The 15,664-nt window shown below is 44.5% G+C and overlaps 1 protein-coding gene across 1 annotated transcript in view; it reads left to right on the top strand.

Annotated features, from left to right (window-relative positions):
- The first annotated feature begins 2,808 nt into the window (after positions 1-2,808).
- The window catches only part of LOC124717345, a 34,199-nt gene continuing 21,343 nt past the window's right edge, over positions 2,809-15,664 (top strand). Inside the window, exons 1-2 of the mRNA XM_047244175.1 lie at positions 2,809-3,914; positions 6,739-8,796. Of these exons, the coding sequence (XP_047100131.1) occupies positions 2,988-3,914; positions 6,739-8,796 (2,985 nt within the window). The 5' untranslated portion in view covers positions 2,809-2,987. The remainder of the gene's footprint in view (positions 3,915-6,738; positions 8,797-15,664) is intronic.

Genomic DNA, 15,664 nt, shown 5'->3' with positions numbered 1-15,664 from the left:
AGCAGGTGCGCAACTTAAAGGAGCTATGGCGACAGTGGTGACCATCTTGGAATCGGCCATCTTGGATTTGGGTTACATGTTTCAAATGGGAAGGGGGTCACGTGGCACATCATTTTCAGCTGTCTCTCTCTCAGGAATACGCATGTGAAATCTGTTTAAAGACTCCTTTATGATCCGTTGAAGTTTAGGACACCTTTAAGAATCAGTGTTACAGCTGTGGTCAATATGCCCTCAATTGCGTGGACACACAATCGGAGTTTTTTTGCCAGTCCTGCTGCACAAGTCGCAGTATCTGTGGTTCAACAGGACGTCTCCTCAATACTCTGGCAAAGATGGGCTTGATTGTTGATGTTTATCCCATACACGTTTGATTTCAAATGTCGTCACAGATAAAAGCCAAAAGGTGTAAGACCAGGGGACCATGGTGGCCATTGATAGGACTCCTCCTACCTATCCAGTGACCTCGAAACTGTTCATCCAGAAACTGTGTGACATCATAGCATAGTGGGGAGGTGTACCGTCTTGTTGGAAGAGGGTTGGGAAATCACCCTGCGGATTCAACGGCGTTAGTAACACATAATTACAGATTGTGTTAAGGTTCCATCAATGAACACCAGACACACATTCTTGTGTCCTAGATCCCACACCAAACCATCACTTTGTCACCACTAGCACCTTTACAGGGATCCACCCACCAGGGTTTGCATCTGACAAGTAACGATGATTCTGTTTCTTTACTTCTCCTTGCACATAAAAATTAGCTTTGTCACTGAACAACACCTGTTGTAAGAAGTCTGGATTCCTGTTACACTGATCCAGAGCCCATTCTGCAAACTGCGATCGCTGATCAGGGTCATCCTCTGAGAGATGATGTTGCAGCTATAAATTGTACAGGTTCCATTGGTGTGTGTACAACACATGCAGGATTGAACACTGATACAGTGGATATTGCTGAGACAATGCTACAATTGCTGTTGCAGTCTCCTCTTCAGTGACTGTTTTTTGGACGTCCATTGTATGGCTTGTCAGTCACAGAACATGTCACACACAATTTGTCCAATAACTTGGGTACTGTCATATCTGAAGCGTCATGTCTCTCAGGACGCCAGGCATTGAAGGCAGCAGCAATCATTCTAGTACTTCGTCCATCACCCATTAACACAGTTTCAATGCATTGCTTCCGTGTGTCATTGGGGATCGCCTGCAACGATAAACAGAACTAAGTACCTCCTTGCAATTTAAATCTTTAACAGGTCATAATTCCTACACAAATAAAAATATCTTAAAACAGATTTCATATTGTATTCCTGAGAAAGAAGCAGTTCAAAATAATGTGCCACGTGGCCCCATTCCCATCTGAAACACGTAATCCAAATCCTTATGGCGGAATTCTACACTAATGGCCATTAAAATTGCTACACCAAGAAGAAATGCAGATGATAAACGCGTATTCATTGGACAAATATATTATACTAGAACTGATATGTGATTAAATTTTTCACGCAATTTGCGTGCATAGATCCTGAGAAATCAGTACCCGGAACAACCACCTCTGGCCGTAATAACGGCATCGGTACGCTTGGGTCAGAGCTTGGATGGCGTGTACAGGTACAGCTGCCCATACAGGTCAACACGATACCACAGTTCATCAAGAGTAGTGACTGGCATATTTTGACGAGCTAATTGCTCGTCCACCATTGGCCAGACGTTTTCAATTGGTGAGATGTGCTGGCCAGGGGAGCAGGCGAACATTTTCTGTATCCAGAAAGGCCTGTACAGGACCTGCTGAAATGTAGGGTTTCGTAGGGATCGAATGAAGGGTAGAGCCACGTGTCACAACACATTTGAAATGTAACGTCCACTGTTCAAAGTGCCGTCAATGCGAACAAGAGGTGACCGACACATGTGACCAATGGCACCCCATACCATCACGCCGGGTGCTACGCCAGTATGGTGATGACGAATACACGCTTCCAATGGGGGTTCACCGCGATGTCACCAAACACGGATGCGACCATCATGATGCTGTAAACAGAACCTAGATTCATCCGAAAAAATGACGTTTTGCCATTCGTGCACGCAGGTTCGTCGTTGAGTACACCATCGCAGGCGCTCGTGTCGGTGGTGCACCGTCAAGGGTAACCGCAGCCATGGTCTCAGAGCTGATAGTCCGTGCTGCTGCAAACGTCATCGAACTGTTCGTGCAGATGGTTGTTGTTTTGCAAACGTCCCCATCTGTTGACTCAGGGATCGAGACGTGGCTGCACGATCCCTTACAGCCATGCGGATAAGATGCTTGTCATCTCGACTGCTAGTGATACGAGGCCGTTGGGATCCAGCACGGCGTTCCGTATTACCCTCCTGAACCCACCGATTCCATATTCTGCTAACAGTCATTGGATCTCGTCCAACGCGAGCAGCAATGTCGCGATACGATAAACCGCAATCGCGATAGGCTACAATCCGACCTTTATCAAAGTCGGAACAATGATGGTACGCTTTTCTCCTCCTTACACGAGGCATCACAACGACGTTTCACCAGGCAACGCTGGTCAACTGCTGTTTGTGTATGAGAAATCAGTCGGAAACTTTCCTCATGTCAGCACGTTGTAGGTGTCGCCACCGGCGCCAACCTTGTGCGAATGCTGTGAAAAGCTAGTCATTTGCATATCACAGCATCTTCTTCCCGTCAGTTAAATTTCGCGTCTGTAGCACGTCATCTTCGTGGTGTAGCAATTTTAATGGCCAGTGGTGTAGATGGTCAGCATAGCTACTGTAGGATGCGCTCCCACCAGCAGAAACCCCATGCCATACGCTATTATGACTCCACATACCGTTCGACTTTTACAGGGGTGCATCCAGAAATTAACCGCAGCGTGCAGATCAGTATTATAGTGTTATCAGTTGTATTTGTCGTTTACAGGGAGACAGCACTGAAGTATTCGAAAGGAGCACGAAGGAAAGGTGACGGCTTCCGCTACGAAGAGATGGTCATCGCGCTGGTCTTCCTCCGCTGCCTCAGGAAGCGGCTCCCCGACTTCGAGCTGACGTCCGACAACTGCTATGCGGGCAGGTTTGACGACATTGTCGTTACGTGGGGGGGAGACAGTCACAGGTACGCTTTGCTCGTGCAGTTGAAGCACAAAACGTCGACAGAATACGAAAAGATCAAAAAGAGCCATCTGTTACCGACGAGTGATAACAATAAATCCGATTTCAACATTTGGAAGTACCACAAATCTTTCAGAAGCATTAAAAAGAATCTAAACGGCGGTCAGTACGCCCTGGTGCTCCTAACTAACGTCCCACTGCACGATAATGCCTTGGGATTCTTTACGGAGCGGCGGACGACCTCCGTCTTGGGGGCGGATCTCCTTGAGGCCGGTGGCAGAGTTTATACGCTCGACACCAGAGCAGTTGCTGGGTGTGACCCCGATTTCATGGAACATTTTTTCATGTTCTGTAATCAAAAGGGCGTCAACGAAATAACGGACGACATATGCGCAGAGCTCGTACACCTACTGGGGCCTACGGACAGCTACGAGAGATTGTGTGAAGAACTGTGCAGGTGTGTCATGGAGTGGAAAGATACGTCAAGCAAAGAGCGAGAGAGCCTTAATGGTAGCTGGACCAAATGGCGAGAGATTGTTCGCCAGCACAGAGTGACCAAGATCAACGACTGCGATCACTTGACGACGAGACTGAAGTTCCGTAGTGTGGAAGGTGTTCGCCGGTATGTGGACAGTGCCAACCCCGCCTGTGTGAGACCTCTGTCAGCTGACACCATGGCTCTGACAGTCACTAAGGTCCACCAAGCAATACACCCGGAAACGCACATCATGGTGAACGTCAAACGATTCAGGGAGTCACAATTGGGTGTTCTTCGATGGTGGGGTCCCTCCTGCAGATGGCTGGTGAGTAAAGCTGTATTGATTGATTGATTGATTGATTGATGATTGATTGATTGATTGATTGGCTGACTGACTGACTGACTGACTGACTGATTGATTGACTGACTGATTGATTGACTGACTGATTGATTGACTGACTGATTGATTGATTGATTTTGATTGATTTTGATTGATTGATTTATTTTGATTGATTGATTGATTGATTTTGATTGATTGATTGATTTTGATTGATTGATTGATTTTGATTGATTTTGATTGATTTTGATTGATTCATCATGTCTCAAAATGCAGCACATAAAAACGGGATTTTTCCAGGGCTCATGCCTCGTGTTCTGTTGGTGATAGAACTGTAGTGTCAAGAGTTTTGGATAGCCCTTGGACTAGGGACCATTTGTGTACCCAATAGAAGGATAGTCTTAGTGTAACTAATTTACAATACTTACTGTAACTAACTTACAATACAGCATCAGTTTTTGAATATTAGCCGGTCGGTGTGGCCGAGCGGTTCTAGGTGCATGTCTGGAACCGCACGACCACTACGGTCGTAGGTTCTAATCCTGCCTCGGGCATGGATCTGTGTGATGTCATTAGGTTAGTTAGGTTTAAGTAGTTCTAAGTTCTGGGGGACTGATGACCTCACATGTTAAGTCCCATAGTGCTCAGAGCCATTTGAACCATTTTTTTAAAGTATTGCGCACTTCCTTCAGTTTTGGCAAATGGATCAAATCGTTTGAGTCTTTTTGCGTGAGATGTGGTCTGCGGTGCACCTTATGGCGCTTGTGATGGTACCATTTAGTTCATGAGCGGTTCCTGTAAAAACCCGAAAAAGCTTTCGAAAGGTTTAGGATCCGGTCAGTTGGGTGATTGAGGAAGAACAGTCCAAGTTTGCACAAACTTGTGTGATACCTTACATTGTCATGGAGGAGCAGTTTGTATTTTTGTGCCGACGAACATGCTGAAGTTCTTTTATCAATTTTTTGGGGCTGTATGTGGCCATCTGGCATGTTGGACAGCAGAAATGTTTACACAAATTTGTTGCAATGATGAGAGATGCCTCGCCCAACGACTCACCATGCTTTTGTTCACTGTCTGGTCTCCATAGACATTCTGCAGGTGCTACAACTGTGTGTGATGCTCTGGTTTTCCACCAAATGAAACACAATGACAGCTTTCTGCTTGGAACACACCCATGTTATGGACGCCATTTTGAACGCTATGTGTAGTCCTGCCACGTATCAGAAATTTGTGAAGCTATAGGGATGGGAACGGGAATACTCCACAATGTCCCACAACAAACTGTGCAATTTTTTTTTCAAGTGAAACTGGCTGAGAAAAAAAGTGTGTTGCATTAGTTATTGAACATCCCTCGTATAATTTCTCAGTGATTTGCTTATGACCATTCACGGTCGTTGTGGTAATCCATTGCCTCACAGTACGTCAATGTCTTCTCATTCACGAATTGCACACTCTTTGTGAATGGTGATCTTTGTGTCCATTGCCAGGACTGTCGCTTGGCATGGCTGTCTTGTGGCCTGAGGACTTGAACACGCTGTGTTAGTGATATCGGTAAGGAAATCGCGTATCCAGAATCGGCCACACAGGAGTGTGTTTGATGTCTTCATCAGCTCCATTTCTTCACACACTTCTTTCAGGGTCATATTCCATCTGTCATAGCATACACTTGTCCACTTCTGACACGTGAAATGTGCGAGGTCTACCAACAATTCCTTGTCCTTGTGATGATCCTTAGTCTGTAAGCAGCTGTAAGGACCTGCTCAACATTTACTCAGTTAGAATGCAGCATTGAAGATGTAGATTGCAATGCACCGTATGGGCAACTCAATTACCGGTGTTGCCTAACACGTTACTACTGCGCATCAACTGGAAGAAGCTGTGCCATTTCTCTGGCGTGTTGCGTATCCGGCACTATCGATAGCGACTTGTATTTCTGTTTCCGTCTGGCATTATCGATAGCGCCGGATACGCTACGCGCCAGAGAAATGGCACAGAAGCCATTCCAGGATTGCATATTTCCCATGGTGTTGTCCACATATAAGATACCCCGTCAGAGGGGAAGAGTGTGAAAGTTTCCATTATTGACAGCCTGTGCCCATGGAACATTGAATCAAAATATCTTTTGGCTGTCTAAATTTCCAATTGTTGTTTTATTTGAACAAACAGTTTCAGGGACATGTTACGTCATTTTCAGACCTTCTGATCAATGTGTAGGAAGATTTCAAACTCTGGTCCAGTCAAAATAGGGACCAACATTGAATGACTGGTAGTTGTAGATTTAGGACACAGTTTCCCTTCGTTTGTGATGGGAATCTTCCTACACGTCAGTCAGAGGGTCTGAAGATGGCGTAATATAGGCCTATCGCCAAAACTGGTTGCTCAATAAAATAACAATTGGAGATGTAGACGTTTGAAAGGTGTTTTGATTCAACATTCTGTGCTGAACAGCTGAGGTCCCACATACATCTATATAAAGACCGATATACAAAGTTTGCAGTGGTCACTGAGTGCTGTCACGATACCAAAAGTAGTAGTCCTTGGTCTGGCTAGATATTAGGTTGTGGCATCATCTGAACGAGCACCATCAATTTTCCATTGTTGTAGGTCCATAAAATTACTCACAGCAAAAGCTCAGCCCAGCATCACTAGTGAGTTGCACTTCCTGGGGTGTTCCAATACAGGAGAAAACCAAAAGAAAATGTTACTGTGTAGCTTACTAGTACTGAGCTTGAAGTGGTTTTACTATGGTGACGGTGTTATTTAGTACACTCGCTGCATATATTCTAATGATTTTTATGTCCATGTTATCTAGGTTCTCGTAGACGATGATCAAGAGGAAAGAAGACAATCCCTTAACTTGCTTAACCAGATGAGACGGCACCTAGAAGATGGCCGTCGTCTGATTGTTGTGTCAATGAGAGAAGAGACATCTTTCCAGGACTCATTCTGGTGTGGTGACGTCAGCGATGAGAGCTGGGACGATCTCCTGCTTACAAAAATCAGGCTCAATGGGGCTAAGCGTAAATGCCAGCTAGGTGAGCTTGTGTCGAATACAGCAGAGCTCCAGAACCTGTTGAAACACAGGTTATCCTGCTTGATCGCACTCGCAAGGAACTCAGGCTGTGTGAAGCTGGGCCAAACATTCGAGCCCCTATCAGAAAACTATGTGCCAAGGCAGTTGGTTACACAACAGTACGTGAAGGACGAATTCTTCTCATCCCTGGCTATGAGAGATGTATGTATTGCAGATAATAGTACCTGTCGGATACTTTTAGAGAAACTGGGCTACCTTATGAAGAATTACAAATTGTGCACCTTTGGGGAATTGGAGAAATACCTTGCTTTGCACATGTCAATGCCCATTTTGGCTAAAACTGAAAGTATTGATACTATCGCCCTTGAAAGGATATGCAGAAAATACAGAGGGCTACATATGTTTACAGTAAATCACACTGAACGTGGGTGGAATGTACAGTACTTCCTTGCTGGAAGTGGTAGGATCCGACACTATGTCAGAGAGCAGACAGTACAGCTCCTGGAAGCACTGGATGCTTTCAATAACAAGATAATTGTCGAAGGCAGACCTGGGATTGGCAAGTCAACAATGCTGTTGCATCTAGCTACAGAAGTGAAACAAAGTAACCCAAGCAGCTGGGTTGTACAGATAGATCTGAGAGAATGCTACGAAAAGTTTGAGAAGCATATGAGTGCTGAGGAAGTCAGGGAACTTTTCCTGCACAGTGTGATGTTCAATGAAGGGGAACTGGCTGAGCTGGAGTTCAACTTGCTCCAGCACTGTCTTCAGAATTACAAAAACATGGTGTGTCTGGTGGATAACTTCGAGGAAGTGGGTCCAGACTATGCAGAGGTGTTTCTTCAAGCTCTGAGGCTTGTATCACCCAACCGAGGCAAACTGGTGGTGACGACACGGCCGGCTGCTGCAAGTTTGTTGGAAGATCATCTGGGATCACTGGCGCACTTGCTCCCCGCTTTCAGTGATAGCCAACTCCAGAAATACCTTGATAGGTTTCGACCTAGAGCGCTCAGATGGAGATTCGACGGCTTAGCGACACCACTTAAGGATCTACTGAGAATCCCACTGTTTGCCGAAATGTACAGAGACCTGATGGAGGTCGGAACAGAGTCACATGACACTGTGGCCTTTTGTGAAGTCTTTTTCCACTACAAGTTTGGAAAACTGTATGTAGAAAACTTTGGGGACAAGCTGTCTGACCCTGGAAAGAGGAAGGAAGTGAAAATGTTATGGAGGTGCCATGAGGTCAAGCTCAAGCGTTTAGCAGGATTACTTCTGGTGCGAAACAAAGAAATCCTTCAGTCACTTATACAGTCATCTGGGGGTGACAGTATTGTAAAAGCTGGAATAGTGCATCAGTTGACCGGTGAGAAACTGCTGTTCGAGCATAGGACATTTGCGGAATATTTCCTCGCAAAGTGGTGTTTCTCAGATGCCAGCCGAAAGGCGTGTGCAGCAGTGTACAGTACCGCTCAGTCGGGGAGGAACTTGGAGTTTTTTGTGGAGGTGTTTGACCGCATGGCGAGTCGGGGACGACAACTGCTAAGTTTGTTGCTAGATGGTGATGAGAGAAGAGTGAGAGCGTTGCTGCAGGCAGGTGTGGGACTGGAAGAGAGGGACATTTGGGGGCGCAATGCACTTCACATTGCAGCTGCCCAAGGAGTCAAAGCATCACTGCTGCGACTCTTGTGCCAGAAGATAAAGGCAGCTCTGGCTGAGGAGGACGGACTCCTACACTGGACACCACTGCAGTATGCAGCTAACAGGTGCCACTGGGACACAATGGAAACCCTGCTACAGGCTGGTGCTGATCTGAACCAATTGGTCAACATTCAGGTACGTACCATCACTGTACAAAATAAAATGTTCAAAAAGAAAAAGTTTTACGTTACCTTCATGATATTTATTTATTTATTTATTTTTCAGGGTTTTCAGAAATGAATGTAACCAGCCACCTTTCGTAATGACAGAATTTTTATCATGCTATTACTGGTTTACATTTGCTTAGTAACTCATGATTTGATGGTAGATTTCTTAGAAATATTCCATAGTGGTAAGCCTTGCGCCAGTTGAGGCACAATGAGTACACAGCACAGGCAAACAATGTAGAACAGTTTTATTTAAAAGTACATAAATGAAAATTCACCTTCGTTGGAGAAAAATTAATCACTACAATGGTTTTGGAAAGTTCATGATTAGCAGTTAGAGTTTGTGCTGAATGTCATAAGTCATAATGATGAAACAGTCCAGATTAAATATTCACTTGGAAGTAGAACAAAATAACATAGTGAAGTGCGATGGCTGTACAAAGTTCCTAGTCATCACCAACACGGACATCAAGTGCTGGTGATGGTGAAGGCAGATACTGACAGCTCTTTCAATCGACAGTGGCTGGTGCAGCAGGATGTTGTATGTAATGAAGGTCCTGATCGACTCTGATTCAAGAACTGTGGGTACGGTCAATTTCTGGTCCTGAACTCAATGCAATATGCCTCAGAGCAGCTTTGCACCTCCTAAATGCCCAAGTTGTGTCAAGATACTAAAGGAATTATTTGTGAAAATGTGGCTCACAGAGGCAAATGGGTCTACAGGCCAACAACTTCTGGTGGTGCATTCACTGCCATCTGCTACCCCTGGGAGCATGCATGATTCAATGATTCAAGCTCTGTCATCTGCTGACTTAATCCCTTTGAGGTTAAGCTGCTGGTACGTCACTGGTGTGAGAACAGTTACTGGTCTGTTGGGCATACAGTCCTCCCTCCCCCCTCCTCCCCATCATGGAAGGACGAGAGGGTATGACACATGTCAGTATCTAAGGAACCTGGAGACTACATTGCCCACCCGTGGAACTGGTGAACCCTGTTGGCTGAGATAGATTTCTATTGGTGTTGGTGTCTGGACTGTGGATGGATTGTCCTTATCAGAAGCCAAAGGATATGGACCCTTTGGCTGCTGCAGTTGTGCTGTGTTGTACAAGGTCCCAGGACAGGGGATGTCCGACTCTGGAACAAAGGATCAATACAATCCACTGCTAGGAGGCATTGCTGTTTTCCATGAGCTCGCCTGGTTGACATACTGGTGACAAATGAAGCCATTATGTAGTTGTTTGTACTTTCACCTTAGCCTGTCCTAGGATGACAACTGCAGAGGCCCATTGGTAACGATTTTTGGAGGAACCAACTGCCAGACGTCATCTTCAACGGAATAATGGTGGCTTTGGGGCTGCAGATGGAGAGACAGAGTTCTCATAGGATGGAGGATGTAGAGTTTGGACCAGTGCTGCCATCCATGGGGTTTTTTGGCGAGACTGATGCTGTCCTAAGAGTTGGAACAGTAAGATGCGAAAAACAGAGTAAGTGTTTCATCTAAATCATTATGGCAGTTCAACTTTGTTAACTATGACTTGAATGTGTGAAAAAAATGTTCCACTAATCCATTAGATGCTGGATGAAAAGTGCTGTGTGCACTAGGGCGATGTCATTGGAAGAACAAAAACAGTAAATTTGAAACATGAGAACAGAGCTCCTTGTCAGTAACAATGATTTCTGGGAGACTTTCTCTGAGGAAGAACCATGCAAGAAGCTAGACTATCTCTGCTGAGGACACTGAAGACATCCAAAAAACATTGGGGAATCTGGTTCCTGCACCAAACAGATAAACCATGAATAACCAAAGAGGGGCCTTTAGAGTCTAAAGGGAGTCACGACCAGGGCACTGAAGCAACCGGGCAAGGGAAATATCTGCTCCTGCTTGCTTTAACATGTCTCGCATGTTGCCATCAAGTTGGCATTATTGGCATTGATCCCTTGCCAATACGCATTTTGATGGCCAGCCTCTACATGGGCACTATTCCCCAGTGACCCAGATGTATGGGACAGGATGCAGTGACAATGGGCAGAAAGGATCTCAATGTGAGTGTGTCCCTTTCCTCCTTGCAACAAGAGGACTGTATTCATGGGTGGAGAACTCATCACACCTATGCCAGAATGCTAAGACTTCCACACGATCCAATTGTTTCCAATCTGGCAGCCCTCCTCATTGCACCAGATGAAGTAACCTGGAGGCAATCTCAGCATTGGCATGTTGAGCTGTTGAGCAGTGTCTGATGTCATATGAGTAGCTAGACAAAAACAACGCCCATAGCTGAAGGTGATGCACCAATTTGGTCACAATATTGGAGTCTGCCATGAATAACAGTGAAAGAGGTTTATGGGCTGTCAAGAATGTGAAACATTGGACACGTGCTGTGGAATTTGTGGGTTGTGAACACAATAGCCAGGGCCTTGTTTACTGTTTGACTGGAATTATATTGAGCATGTGTCAGACTTTTGGATATGAATGCAATTCCACATATCTACTGCATGTGATAACACTGTGTTCAAACTGTAATCAGTAGCATCAACTACTGCAATTAGTGGTTTTGATGGCTCTTAGAGGCTTGTTGGCTGGAGCAGGGTTTGTTTGACATCTCAGAAGGCTTTATCACAGGTGGGTGTCCCATTCCACTTCACATTTTTGTATAACAACCAATGGAGCACTTCTGCTATGACACCAGCATGTTGCGCTAATTATTAAGTTGTCCAAGCACAGATCATAGTTACACAAAGACCTTTGAGACTGAAAGTTGCTTTAAGGCTTGAACATACTGTGGTATAGGTCATATTCCTGAAACCTGGTAATGTGACCAAGACAGGCCACCCGAGGGACAATAAAATGGCATTAATCTGCAACACTTAAGACTGACTTGTTGAAGAACAACAGAAAGGTCATCAAGGTTGACCACTAGCTCCTAGGAGCTTTTGCCAGTGATTAGAATGTCATAAAGTTACTTTGCTGTGCCAGATACATCCCATGTTAGCTGTTCCAAGTACAACTGAAAAATAATTGGAGAACTGGCAATGGCAAAAAGAAGCTGTTGTATTGGAATAGTCCAAACAGTGTGTTAATGACTAGAATTCTCTGTGATGCCTCATCCATTGGGTGCTGAAGGTAAGCATCCCACAAATCAATCTTGGCAAAAGTACTGCCACCTGCAAGTGGTGCCATTATGTCATCTACTTTTGGAAATGGGCAGGCATTAGTGACAGGCTGTGCGTTAAGTGTAGCCTTACGGTCACTGTAAATTCGAAGTGATCCATGTGGCTTTTCCATATGACTTATAGGAGTTGTGCAAACTGTTCATGACTGTGGTGAGAATGCCTTCCTTCTGGATGCACCGTAGTTTCGACTGTAGCTTATCCCTGAGAGTGAATGGAACATTCTGTACTTTGAAGAAGTGAGCCTCAAAATGAGTGATGCTGGTGGTAGGACTAGAAGAAACCATCTTGGAGGATAAGACACAGATCGTTGGAGCTGAATGGAACTCCACTGGGACTATGATGACTTCCACTATGAGAATCAAGAGATGATAAGACAAGGGAGTACAGCTTGGATATGTAAAATGTCTGGAGCATAGATATCAGGCACCACCTCAACTCCAGGGGAAGGGATTCCATGCGAGAGTGATCTACATTCATCTAGAAGGAAGAAGTTCACAAACCTCTTGTCGACCCCTGTTCATGAGTCTGGGTATTTTGACATTGGCCTCTCAATATATATATTCCTTTCTGTCATTTCTTGTTAACAATATTAGCTTATTCCCAAGAATAAGCAACTTTCACTCAGTTAATACTCGGCAGAAGTCAAACCTGCATTTGGATCGGACTTCCTTAACTCTTGTGCAAAATGGTGCGCAGTATACTGCTGCATCTATTTTCAACAAGCTACCACTAGAATCAAAAATCTTAGCAGTAATCCACACGCTTTCAAATCAAAACTGAAGAGTTTCCTCATGGGTCACGCCTTCTATTCTGTCGAAGAGTTCATTGAAAACTTAAGCTGATTGTTGTTGTATTGTTGATTGTATTTACTTAAACTCATGGACTGACTCTTTTTGGGTTCATTTCATGTACTGACATATTCCATCAGCTTGGAGATTTGCTCCTCAATTTGGTTCTACGGAACTTGACGTGTAAATAAAAATAAAAATAACAAACGAATTAAAGTACCCAGAAGACATGGTTGGATGTCAATGCAACTTTGTTCATGTACTCACTATTGATGGGTGCATAAATAATTAGAGTTGCAGTTCCCTCTGATAGATAGAACGGCCACCAGAATGCAATAGTGTTGTACACGTTTAATGTTGTTACCATTCCTGGTATGATATAGAAGGGTGTGAACAGGTTGAGACATAGTGATCTCTATGAAGAACATGGATATGCCACTTACTCATGTGAGACAGTGTTATCAGCACCTGTCAGAGTTTGAAAGGGGCCACTTTCTGGGTCTCCATTTGGCTGAGTAGTTGAATCATGCTATATCCACCTTTGGGCATTCTTATGTGACAGTGGGCTGTACTGCATGGGAGCTTGGGAACAGGTGTACTCGTCATCCAGGTTTCAATTGAATGAGTCTGACAACCATGAGGGACGATCACCGTATTGTGCTCAGAGCACTTTGTAACTCTTTCACACCTTTGCCTGCCATCTGAGAATAAGTAATGGACTCCTTGTAACATTGTGTGTCAGCCCCCCCCCCCCCCACCCTCCCCCCCTTAAGTTGGAAAATGGCACAGCTAGTCTAGGGAATTGTACTACTGGCTGCTGTTAACATGAAAACTCAAATGGCTGCTTGTAGACAGTGGCATGACTGGGAAGCATGGGCAGCTGATGTGACATTGTAGGCTTTCCTGGCATAATAAATCTTGAAAGTCTCATTGGGTTTGCCGCAGGATCCTAAAATCAACTCTATCGGTATTTCGGTGATTTGACTGGTTGCCATCTTCAGGAGAATGCTGCTGGGACTCATCAACAAAAGCAGCATTCTCCTGAAGATGGCAACCAGTTGGATTATCAAAATATCGAATTGAGTTGATTTTAGGATCCCACAGCAAACCCGAGGAGATTTTCACGGGCAGCTGATGTATGGCACCACATTGTGTTCAGCGATGAATCACAGTTCTGCATCACCCCAGATGACTGTCATCGGTGAGTATGGTGGTCCCAGTCTTCCAGTGTTTTAGACAGGCACAGCAGTGCTGCTCCTTGTATTGCGGTGTGGGGAGACTTTGAATATGACTGCAGGCCATGACCATTAGTGGCTATGGGAACGCTGATGTCACAAAAGTACGTCACTGACACAGTGTGTCCTCACATCTTAGCTCTCGTGCAAAAGTATTGTGGTTCCATTTTTCAACAGAGCAGTGCTCATTCATGTATAGCACATGTCTCTATAAGCTGTCTGCTTGATGTTGAGCTAATCATGTGGCCAGGAAGATCCCCAGATCTGCCCCCTACAGAACTGGCATGGGACCAGCTTGGACAATTACTCCATCCCAGTATTGGTATCCAGGATATTGAGAACCAGTTACAACAGTTGTAGGCCAGTTTGCCTCAGGAGAGGATAGAGCGGCTTTGACTCCCTCCCTATATGTAATTTGTGCAAGTGTCCAAGACAGAGGGGGTGCAACATCCTACTGATAATGAGGATCGTACCACCAAGTTCTTTGTAAAATTGACTCATTTGTGTAATTAATGAAATAATGTCAGATACTCTATCAACCAAGAATTTTCATTTCATTCCTCTTGCACTGGGTGCTTCATACTCTTTGTCATGTTGTGTATATCTAAATTTTTCAGCCTATGTTCTTTCTAATTACGTCATCAAAGAAAGACAGTCTCCAGTAATCTGCCTGATCTATAATATCATGACATGTTCAAGCAGCCTACTACATGCCCTGTGTCAGCACTATACTTGGTGCAGGAAAATGCTGCCACTGGGTACAAGCTACCAGTTCACTGTTACCTACCAATGACCTGCTACAGTTTCCACTCACATTAAAGTGATACCCTGCTAAAAGCCTGAATAAGCACATTTTAGAGTGCAGACAACTGTGAGATATGCAGGAAGAGAGTTAGTGAGGTTCCAGAAGTTACTGACAGGGATGTGGAGCCAAGCTGACCCTCATAAATCTACATCCATACTCTGAAAACCACTATGAAGTGCAAGGCAGAGGGCACATCCCACTGTACCAGTCATTATGGCTTCTCCCTGTTCGTCATCTATGGTGTGTGAGAAGAATGACTTTTTAAGTGCTTCTGTGTATGCAGTAATTAACTTATTCTTGTCCTCACATCCCTACTGAAGTGATATGTAGGGGGTTGTAGCATATTCATAGTCATCTTTTAAAGCTGGTTCTTGAAGCTTTTTAAGTAGGTTGTCTTGCATCTATCTTGAAGTGTCTGCCATTCACTTTCTTCAGAATCTCTGTGACACTATCCCACAGGTAAAACAAACCTGTGACCATTGATGCTGCCCTTCTCTGTATGTGTTCAATATCCCTTGTTAGTCCTATTTGGTTTGAGTCCCATACACTTGAGCAAAATTCTATGACGGGTTGCACAAGTGATTTGTAAGCAGTCTCCTTGGCAAGCTGGTTGCATTTCCCTATTATTCTGCCAATGAACTGAAATTTTCCACCTGCTTAACTATGCCTGAATTTATGTGGTGGTTCCATTTCATATCCCCAAAAAGTGTTACAACCAGGTATTTGTACATGATAACCATTTCCAAATGTGGCTTGATACTGTACTGTTTTTTTTCACAAAGCGAACAACTTTAAATTTTTGAATATTTAAAGCAAGTTGCAAATCTTTGCACCTTT

The sequence above is a fragment of the Schistocerca piceifrons genome, chromosome 9, assembly GCF_021461385.2.
Source record: "Schistocerca piceifrons isolate TAMUIC-IGC-003096 chromosome 9, iqSchPice1.1, whole genome shotgun sequence".
Taxonomy (NCBI): domain Eukaryota; kingdom Metazoa; phylum Arthropoda; class Insecta; order Orthoptera; family Acrididae; genus Schistocerca; species Schistocerca piceifrons.
This window is presented reverse-complemented; position numbering and strand designations above follow the sequence as displayed.